Raw genomic sequence first — 11,167 nt, forward strand, 5'->3', positions numbered from 1 at the left:
TTCAAATGCATTTAGAAACACAACCGAAGAACTGATTTCAACTACACAAAGAAACATCCAACTGCCTCAGCACTTTAACACACACGATGACATTCTGAAGCTAAGAACACTTGCACTAGACAGAGATTTATGGGGAGGCAGATTACTAACTGGATATAATAGAAACAGACTGACAAACATTCATGGCAAGCATCCATACGGACTGTGCAGCCATATTTATTATTATTATTATTATTAGTATTATTATTATTATTATTATTATTATTATTATTATTATCATTATTATTATTTATTATATTACTTAATCTTTTAGTGATTATTGAATTTAACTTTACTTTTATCATAAGTCATTATCACCTTAAGCGTTGAGGAAGAGTTCGAGGGTTTAAAAAAAATGAAGTGACTATTTCTCCAAACGATGGGGGGAATAAACCTGAACTCTATTTCTCCGAACAGTTTATGGTTTCCGTTCTCGAGATATTTTGGTTCGGGGAGTTCGGCGATATCTTTCATCATTCTCCCATTTCTACAATGACCGGAAAGGAGCATGTGCTAAAGTTAGATAATACCCCCAAAAAATAAACAAATTTTTTAAACAAAGAGAAAATTAAAGAATGAAATTAAAGAAATTAAAATGAAAACTGACTGAAACAAAAAAAGAAAAGCTGGTAACTTGCAATCACTCCTCTGTTTTTTATTAACAACAATATACAACAAACAAAAAAGACCATAAATAAAGATGAAGAAAAAGAAAAAATGGGCCCCTCAACATAATGGCTATTGGGATTGGAGTGTGTTTAACCATAACCTGATTTTACCAAGCATTCGGAACAATAGAGTTCAGCATTACTTTGTCGAGCATTCGAGAATTTGAATTAGAGTTCCAGTTTATTTCCCCTAGTGTTTGTAGAAATAGAGATTGTTTTTAGCCAGAAATTTTTATGAGTAGTCCTCTCCCCCCCTCCCCAAGAGAAAATTGAAGAATGAACAAAATTTAATGAAAACTGAAACTATCAAAAAAATAAAAGTAAATAGTAAACAAAATTAAAATAATTTTTTGTGTTGGACAGCTGACAACTTGCAATCTCTCTTCTGTCTTTTCTTATCAACAACAAAAACAAAACACAGGAACAATAAATTAAGAAAAAGAAAAAGCTCGCCTCCTCCACTTAAAGGCTGTTCGGCATTCGGATTTGAGTCTGTATAACCATAGCCTTATTTTACGGAGTATTCGGGAAAATAGAGTTCAGCATTATTTTACTGCACATTCGAGAATTTGAAGTAGAGTTCCAGTTTAATTCATCGAACGTTCCGAGACATAGATTTCAAGTTTGTTTCCAGAGTGTTCGGAGAAATAGAGCCGGCCTTTTAAAGGTGCTGTGAAACTACGAAAGTCCTGTGTTTTTTACTATAAAGTATAAGTCAATGTATTCTTTTAAAAATCACTAAGTAGAAAAAATGGGCATTGGTATAGTACAGGAGCTAGGTACCTGCCACCATCTTGTATTACAGAGACCATGGCCAGATGGTTTAAAGTGTTGAAGGCATAGCCAACTGTTTTTCTGTTTCCTGAATTCTTTCTGTTTCTAGCTAACAAAATTGTAGCCCAATTTTCAAGCGTGCAATTTTAGCTATTCAAAATGATGATGATGATAATAATAGTTTTACCTTAAATCAGATTCCACTGTGACAGATGAAGAAGAAGATGAAGATCGTCCAAAAAGTGAAAAAAGACAAATATAAAAACAAAATGAAGTAATTACTTGCCTTTTGAGTTTTGAGTGTCAATATTGGTTAAAAATTAGCATTGATTGAAGAGAATGTAAGTAAAGAACCTTTTCCAAGGACCCAACTCTCTCTCTCTCTCTCTCTCTCTCTCTCTCTCTCTCTCTCTCTCTCTCTCTCTCTCTCTCTCTCTCTCTCTCTCTCTCTCTCTCTCTCTCTTTTCTCTCTCTCTCTCTCCTCCTCTCTCTTCTCTCTCTCTCTCTCTCTCTCTCCTCCCTCTCTCTCTCTCTCTCTCTCTCTCTCTCTCTCTCTCTCTCTCTCTCTCTCTCTCTCTCTCTCTCTCTCTCTCTCCTCCCCCTCTCTCTCTCTCTCTCTCTCTCTTTTTTTTTTTTTTTTTTCGTATCCTTCCCCCTCATTCTTCCCTTTTTGGGGAGATCAGTCAAGGTGACAACCTAGTCTCCAGTACACAAAGCAATTTTCATTGTCATGCCCCCAGCACCATCATCATGATCACCACCACTATCACCACTTTTCTGACCCCAGGACTGCTGCTATTTACTACTATTATTTATTCAGAACAGCCAAAGTGGCAACTCAGTCTCTGTGTAAATAACAAGATGGAGGCAGGGACCTTGCTCCTTTACCAATGCTGAAAAATGCAGTAAGGTGGCAAAGGGTAATTCCTCCCCCTTATTGCAATTTCTTACTCTTTTACTACAAATGGGAACTGTGGAACTTTTGTTGTTAGTTTAGGCTTCAGATTACAGATAATATTTGTACTTTTATACCTACTCTGCAATATCCATTCATTAATTTTGGAAGGCTTTGCTTACTTTTCTGCTTTTTGATTTTAAAGATGCTTATCGTAGGCAATCTCTAACTTGATGAAACTATTGTTCCTAACAAAGTAATTTAAATAACATTAAGACTTAGCTAGTGTTAAATTTCCTAAAGATAGGTACTTCGCCTCATTATACAATGCAGTTAGACAAAGAAATAAGAACACATGGTGTGTATCAAATTGTGCAAACACACACACACACACAAAGCATGCACGCTTTGACCATGCAGACCTTCGTGACCATACAAAGCCTGTGCATCTCAATGGCCGAGACGTGCATGTGATCAGTTTCGACCAATCAGAATCTCTTATTTGTAAGGTTGTTAGGGAAAATGCTAGTCCTGTTTACAGTTTTTAAAGTTCATTATCGGTTGAACCATGTAACTGCCGATTTAGCCATGCATTCTCTGAGATAGATAAAGACACGCCCTTTGCTGTGATACCTAACATGTTATTGGTCAGAGAAAGCATGCAGTATGATTAAGCTTTGGAAATGATTGTTATCTAAGAGAAATGCAACTCTCATGTTGAATGTGGATAGGTGTTTTTTAAAACGTGAAATTACACAACTTCTCGCAAATATTTATGTTGAATAATTATGTTTTTGTTTATAAAAATGACTGTAGTTTCTGAAACAACCAAAATTTGAAATTTGTTAATTTTGACCTTTTCCACTTTAAAACCGATTTTCTTTGTTTTCCAAATCCCGACTTAATACCGCTTCGAGGCGAATGGTCACATTTGGTTATGACGAGACTTCAGAAATAATGAGCCATTTTGTTCAATTTTTAAGCACTTATAATAACCAGGTTTTTGTATAATTATTCCTTATTCTTCATAATACTTTTTTTTTAACTCTTTACCAGGAATTCATTATGGAAAGGATATCAAAAGAACACAAGTATCGAATAGAGAACAATCAGTCTTATTTGGAGACTAACCTAGATGGTGCCCATTTCACCTCCGATTTCATAGAAATGGGATTGTTTGATGGAAATGACAGAGAGGAAATTGATTCAATTTCAAGGCCAAATATGAGAACTAAGAAATTTCTTTCTTATTTATTGGACAGAGGAAGAGAGCGTCACTATAACCATTTCCTAAACCGCTTGGAGACGGATGATCATCATGTTTTCCTTTTAATTAATAATACAGTTGTTCCAGAAGAGGTCATAAATCCATGTAAGTAAACATAACCGAATGTGCTGAGGAAATTTATGCAGTGTCAATATTTGTTTGTGATATTCACTTTATTCTAAGTTGCAATCATAAACCATTTATTTGATATCCAGACTTGCCGAACCTCTTGAAAACCCCAAAGACTGCTAATAAAAAGCATATTGTGCGGCTATGTGGTCTTGTGGTATGACATTCGCTTTCGGATCGGAAAGTCCTGGGTTCGAGCCTTGCTCGGCGCAAAGTTGAGTCCTTGGAAAAGGCTCTTTACTCACATTCTCTCACCGTGCTCAGTACCTAGTCATTAACAGCGTTGTCTCTGTCCAAAAAATTGTAATAACGCCTAACAGGCATCTTGTCCCATCCTACATGTTACATGTTGCTGTTGACCAGGGACCCCTTGTAATGCGCTTTGAACACATGTAGTGGGTATAAAAGCTCATATTCTCGCACCCTCCCAATCGCAACAGAAATCTCTCAAAAGAGAAATATTTTCCAGAGAATTATAGATTTTTAGGATTTTTTTGTTGTTGTTTGTTTTTGTTGTTTTGTTTTAATGACATCTCGTGTCCTCTCTTTAATCCTCTCTTCTTTTTAAAAAAAAACTCGCTCATGCCTAACACCAACTACCTTGGTATTTGAGAATTCTATTCAAGCTAGCCTTTATAATTTTCAAATGTATTCATGTCTTAGCACCACAATACCTAATGTCAATGATATCGGGAGTACATGACACCTCAGGTTCTTCATTCCTCACAACACACCACTTTAGAAAGAAAAATGTTTAAAACTAAATTCTCGGAACGTTCATTTTACTTTGAGGCACCATCAATCTGGAATCCTCTCTCTCTGTCTTAACCAGAAGCCCTCATACCATTGAGTGCTCCAAGTCTAGACTGAAGTCAGAATATTTTAGACTAACTACTTATTGATATTTCAAAATCACATTCTTCATTTTCCATTGGTATGTATCAGCATAACTTAATAGATCATCTAAAATTGTAACATTTCATTTTCTTCAAATTCTCTTGTCAACCATGTCTTCAGTGCTATTCAACACGTTAAGTGGAGATTGGCACTCTATAAATTTATTTAATATTATTATTGTTATTATTATTATTATTGTTATTATTATTATTATTATTATTATTATTATTATTATTATTATTATTATTATTATTATTATTATTATTATTATTATTATTATTATTATGATTGTTATTATCATTATTATTATTAATTTTATTGTTTTTGTTATTATTGTTATTGTTATTATTATTATTACAGTCCACTTGGATCAGAGAAAATGTTGTGATTAACCAAAGTTGCAATTAACCGAAGTGGAGTTTCCTGTCTACTATTGCAACATTTTACACATATATGGAATGCTCAAACCAGTTGTTGTAAATATCGTTCTTAGTCCACCACAGACTGAGCAATATGATTGAAAAAAAAAGCCATATGGCAGCCCTGTATAGATTTTGTCAAGCAAAAGCAGCTTTGATACAATACATCTTATTCAGACTTGATTAACTTTCACTCCTTTGTTCTCAACATTTGTAAGAGTCAAAGAGGTTAGCTGTGATGAGAGACAATAAGCTCTCGTTGGTCACAATGCACAGTTGTCAAATCCCAAAACAAAGGATATCGCTCAGTCTCTCTTTACAACTGTCATTGTCTACCTGTTGTCAAGACTATGCCCAGCCCACTCGCCTCTTATGTAATGACCACAGATGACATCACAAACCCATACTGCAAAGTCCCGCCCTCGTTTGTCTCTAATAGAGTAGTGACACACTAGCATTAAATCCTGCTGACTCTCAATTCTTCAACCTGTAACAATTTCATCCACGATGAAATTTAATCATGTTATTTTGTTAGATTGATTTCTTGAATTTGTCACTTTTTTAAGGGCGAACATTTGTTGCGATTAACTGAAGTTTGTTGCAATTAACCAATGGCTCTTATATGGAATTAATTCCATTTCTTGGGATATGTTGAGATTAACCGAAAGTTGCGATTATCCGAAGTGGACTATATTATTATTATTATTATTATTATTATTATTATTATTATTATTATTATTATTATTATTATTATTATTATTGGGCTGTGGCTGTTTTAAGCCACATCAATTTTTACATTTATCTGAGACAAATTATATACGTACTATTAAAGCTACTCTGTTATCTATACCTGGTAGTGGTAATTGTTAATAAAACTGTACATGTCCATTTTCATTTGGATTAAGCATCTGAAGAAAGTCCTTGAGAGCCATTATGCCCATGGAGCTGGAGTTTATCCTGGTTGCTGTAGTGTGAAACAGACAATAATAATTGCTAGCTACCCTTTGGATAGGACGCCAGTCTATTGCAGAGAACTTTCCACCAGACCTAACACCCAGATACCCGATCACAGCTCGGGGAGGGGGGGGCTTCAGAAAAAATATCGACCGCACCCAGGATCGATCTCAGTCCCGGTGCGTGTGAAGCGAGTGCTCTACCAACTGAGTTATCGGGGACCCCCTTGAACAACTGAAAGGTACCAATAATCTCTAGGGAGAGGGGACAAAAGGTCGAAGGTCGAGGGCTAGGGCTGAGAGAGTTAATTGTTACCATCTGGTCATGATGCAATGCTGCCAACTGGGACTCTCCCAATTGGCAATCTGAGAAAAATTTTAAGAAAACATAATTGGACTGTTTATGTGTTATATAAATGATCCTTGCATGTCCCAGGATGATGCTTTTTCGACTAGCAGATTAAACCAGTTCTGAACTAGATATATAATAAATAGTCGAAACGTACTGCAGTTTTGGGGTTCTGACAGTATTGTATCTTCTTCTTCTTCTTCTTCTTCTTCTTCTTCTTCTTCTTCTTCTTCTTCTTCTTCTTCTTCTTCTTCTTCTTCTTCTTCTTCTTCTTCTTCTTCTTCTTCTTCTTCTTCTTCTCTCTTCTTCTTCTTCTTCTTCTTCTTCTTCTTCTTCTTCTTCTTCTTCTTTTTCTTCTTCTTCTTCTTCTTCTTCTTCTTCTTCTTCTTCTTCTTCTTCTTGTGGAAACCTCCAATGTTGGCGAGGATCACTCCACAGTTTGTAGGGTATTACATTTTAAACTTGTTAAAACACTACAGATAGTACTAATAAAAAAAAATACATAGATTAAACAGTCACGATGTGAGCTCTAGGCTGTCCCGTTTTAGTTCTTTGAAGAGTTGGCAGCTTTGATATGCTTTTCATTGTTCTTTGAATTTTATATTATTAATTTCTTTTAAAGAAAAAAAGAAAATCTTAATATTGCAATTTCCATGAATTATGCTCAAAGCACATTACAAGGAGTCCCAAGCCAGCAGTGACAATAACATGTAGGATGAGACGTGATGCCTGTAAGGTGATACTGCACTTTAAAAAAATAATAGAGACAACGCTTTTAATGTCCAGGTACTCATTATATGCTTGAGTACGGTGAGAGAATATGAGTAAAGAATTTTTTTCAAGGACCCAACTTTGCACCGCTCAGAATAAAGTGGAACGTGAACCGAGGACCGACTTGTCCATAGTCGGTTGTAATACCTCAAGACCAAAAAAGCTACACTTAGTACAGATTATAAATTAATTTTCTTTTCAACATTTTCCTCAGGGGGATGGTTTGAGACTGTGGATGAGAGAATAAAGTCACACGAGATCACAGATTCAGACTGTTCTCGCTTTTCTAATTGCCTGGGAAAAGGCTGGGAGGATTTTCTTCTGCACTTAGGTATTCAACAGAATGAGATAGATATAGAGAAGGTGAATCACAGAGACAACATGTGTAAGAATATTCGTCACTTGCTCATTAGCTGGACTCACAGACAGGAGACAGCAGCAACGGTGAGAATTTTGATTGATAAGATGAAGGAATATGAATATGACGGGGATTTAGTTATCTACACATGTAAACTTAAATCTGCTTTAAGCAGGATTTAATGAGTGGATAAGTGACCCCCCATTACAAACTAGTATTATATCTGGGGTGGTTTAGATACCAAAAATTGCGTTTGTCAGTTATTTTTATTCTTCCAGGGATCTGCAGAATTTTTCGGAGGGTTTTTAATGTTTTTTTGTATTTTGTTGGGGGTTTTTTTTGTTGGTGTATTTCAAAAATTTTCTGCTGTCAAGTCAAATATTTTCCACTGCTAGATATCAGGCTAGTTGGTGGATCCTTGGTGGAAATAACATTGTCATAATTTGACTCCTGTGTCCAATTTTATGAATTTTGCCGACACTCATCACAGCTTTTATGACGTCATCCGAGACAGGCTGTTGTCATCATTGTGTCAGGCTTATCATTGTCAGCCATCTTGTCAATGACCATGCTCAATGTTGCTTGCCTTTGTTACAATATATGACCCTGGCTGCTACCCCATCAGTGCTCCTTCAAAGCCCATGGAGCTAGAGTTTATCCCGGTTTCTATAGCATGAAACGGACAATAGCAATTGCTTGCTATCCTTTGGATAGGATGCTTGTCAATCGCAAAGTACTTTCCACCAAGTCTAATGGATTCAGCTACTGCTTGGGGGGGGGGGGGGGGGGGGCAGAAAAAAAAAATCTCGACTGCACCTGTGATCGATCTTGGTCCCTTCGCTTGTGAAGCGAGTTTTCTAGCAACTGAGCTATTTGGACCCCCAGTGCCAAAAAATGCCTTCATTAAATTAAAGTGATACCAAGCCGCTAGAAGCTGTGGACAACTTTTTTAAAACAGAACAAAATACCAAACACAGAACATTTCAGGCTCAAGATCCTCATTGTTTTTGTTGTTGGCTCAAGAAAGGTTTTGCAGAGCTGCCAACCTACTGCAAAAATTGCGGAATTGTACGCATTTTCAGCGATTGTACGCTTGTACACATTTCCCCCAAGATTGTACCCATTTTCAGTGTGCAGAGTCACTTCAGTTTTCTTTAGTTGTAATTCATATTATTACTAGCTTATTGAGAAACCTTGGTGACCAAGTGGATGTTCATATATTTTTTGACCAATTATGATCTTCATGCTGGGAGGTAGAATTCTGAAAGGATTGGATTATAGTCTTGGGAACATCATTGTTGCTGCAATTGAGCTTGTGCGGTGTGACTTTATGTAACTATACCTTCTTGCTTTCACAATGGTCAGTTTCCGTCGATTTCAGGGTTGTACCCATTTTTGTGAAATCTCCCCTATTTTGAGGTCCCATTGTACACATTCTCATCAGATGGGGTTGGCAGCTCTGGTTTTGAGCCTGAAACATTTCGTGTTTGGTATTTTGTGCTATTTTGAAACTGATGTACTCATATTTGTTTATTTTAAAATTCCATTAAATTGCGTGGTTTTGTGGTCTGACTAGCTTTTAGACCTGACAGTCAGTGAATCCTTGGAAAAGACTATAATCACATTCTGTGTGTAAAATTTTTACCAAGCAGGTAACAGCATTTTCTATGCCAGACAAAAAAAACAAACAAAAAAAACTGTTATAGTGCCTCACTGGTGTAATGCCTTGTCCTACTTCCGTGTCGTTGTTGGCTTGGGAAATGTTGTAGGCTACTTGTAAAGTGCTTTGAGCACTTATAGTGGATATTGTGCTTTAAAATAGTTCATTTTTTAAAATATTGGTGACTGGTGGTCCACTCGTTTTAGAGCCTTGGTGTTACAAATAATCCAATTTGCCATATATAACATACATGCATACTTACATACATATATCCATACATACATGTGCGACTATGTGATCTAATGGTATGAAACTCGCTTTCGGATCGGAAGGTCCTGGATTCGAGCCCTGCTCTGCGCATAGTTGAGTCCTTGGAAAAGGCTCTTTACTCACATTCTCTTACCGTACTCGGGTGTAAAATGAGTACCGGGCCGTTAACAGTGTTGTCTGTGTCGAAAAAAAATTGTATTATCGCCTAACAGTAACAGTAACAGGCATCATGTCCTGTCCTAAATGTTTAGTGTTGCTGTTAGCCAGGGAACCCTTGCAAAGCGCTTTTAGCACGTTTAGTGGATATTGTGCTGTATAAAAGCTCAATTTAATTTAATAACAACATTCAAACATACATACATACATTCTTACATAAGTACACGATATATGATAATTATTATTATTCTTTTATGATTGTTATTATTATTATTTTTATTATTATTATTATTATTATTATTATTATTACAGTGCACACCGCTTAAGTAGAAAAGCACCATTACATGAAAATCGTTTCCTACTAAGGGGCGTTCCAATCAACTGATCCCCTATAATCAAAACAACTTATCAAGACTACACACATGTGTATATATTCCTGTGGTTTTATAAGCTTAGTAATTCAGCACATCCTTCCATTCATTTGTTTTCTTAACATTTTGTCTTTCAGTTTTACACATGTAACATTATACGTGTGTAGTCATGTTGGGAGATGACAGAAATTTTCCTTTTAATGCGCTCAAGGCCTTTTAAAAAAATATATATATATAGTGGGATAAGGTGTGCCTGACAAATATAATTATACATTATATTATGATAAAATGAGTAATAAAAATGAGTAAACATTTATTTGAAATGTGTCAAAACACCTCTATCCCGTAACCATGCCAAATGAATGGAAGGAATATGAATCCTGATCCTCAATAAATTACAACACATTTTGAATAACACATTATTCCTCGTTAAACCAAACAACTGCTTATTTTATGCGCTTCTATTAATTATTTGTTGATCACCAAGATGGTCAAACGGGAGACTGTAAGGGGAAATGGATGGTGAGAGACTCCGTGCCATTGAAATTGATATTGATAATTAACGGACTGGTCTGTCTGTTCATTTGAAGATGTAGAATAATTCACAGGGTGGGGTCATGGCAGAGGTCACATCCTGTGTCTTCTGTCCTCAATATCAGTTTTTTTATCTCCATTTTACTGGCTCATTTAGGCACCTCTAGCTTTGGTTTTCCTGGTTGCATTCTCTCATTGTTTTGGAATGAGATTACAGGGTTTTCTTCTAGTCAACAACAAAGAATGTAAAGAATTAGTTCTGGGAGGTGATATTTGTTTCATTGTAAATCATCTTTCTGTTATGCATTATTTTTTGTTTTGTATATATAATGATTTGTGAACATTTGAGTGTATTCCTATTAGGGGGATCCTGTGCTTATGTCTGGATAAGACTTTTGGTGATCTCAAACTATGCACAATGATTATGTGCTCTTGGAATCTAAACCTGTTCCATATTTGTACAACTCCCATTTATCCTACTATTCTGTGTACTTTTTATTCTAAATCTAGAATTTTTAATTAACTATCCCATTATCTTCCTTTTTACTTGCTCTGAAATGACTTGAAGGTATCTGAAGGTGTCGTAAGCACCTTAAAAACTGGACAACTCCATATTATTATTATTATTATTATTATTATTGTTGTTATAATCATCAT

At 35.7% G+C, this 11,167-nt stretch overlaps 1 protein-coding gene across 1 annotated transcript in view; it reads left to right on the plus strand.

The window, feature by feature from the left end:
• Window positions 1-8,306, plus strand: part of LOC144975436 (uncharacterized) — a 13,994-nt gene extending 5,688 nt beyond the window's left edge. Inside the window, exons 2-3 of the mRNA XM_078919500.1 lie at window positions 3,433-3,748; window positions 7,376-8,306. Of these exons, the coding sequence (XP_078775626.1) occupies window positions 3,442-3,748; window positions 7,376-7,701 (633 nt within the window). The 5' untranslated portion in view covers window positions 3,433-3,441 and the 3' untranslated portion in view covers window positions 7,702-8,306. The remainder of the gene's footprint in view (window positions 1-3,432; window positions 3,749-7,375) is intronic.
• The last annotated feature ends 2,861 nt before the right edge of the window (window positions 8,307-11,167 follow it).

The sequence above is a fragment of the Berghia stephanieae genome, chromosome 6, assembly GCF_034508935.2.
Source record: "Berghia stephanieae isolate SIO BIC M18660-M18661 chromosome 6, UCSD_Bste_1.3, whole genome shotgun sequence".
Taxonomy (NCBI): Eukaryota; Metazoa; Mollusca; class Gastropoda; order Nudibranchia; family Aeolidiidae; genus Berghia; species Berghia stephanieae.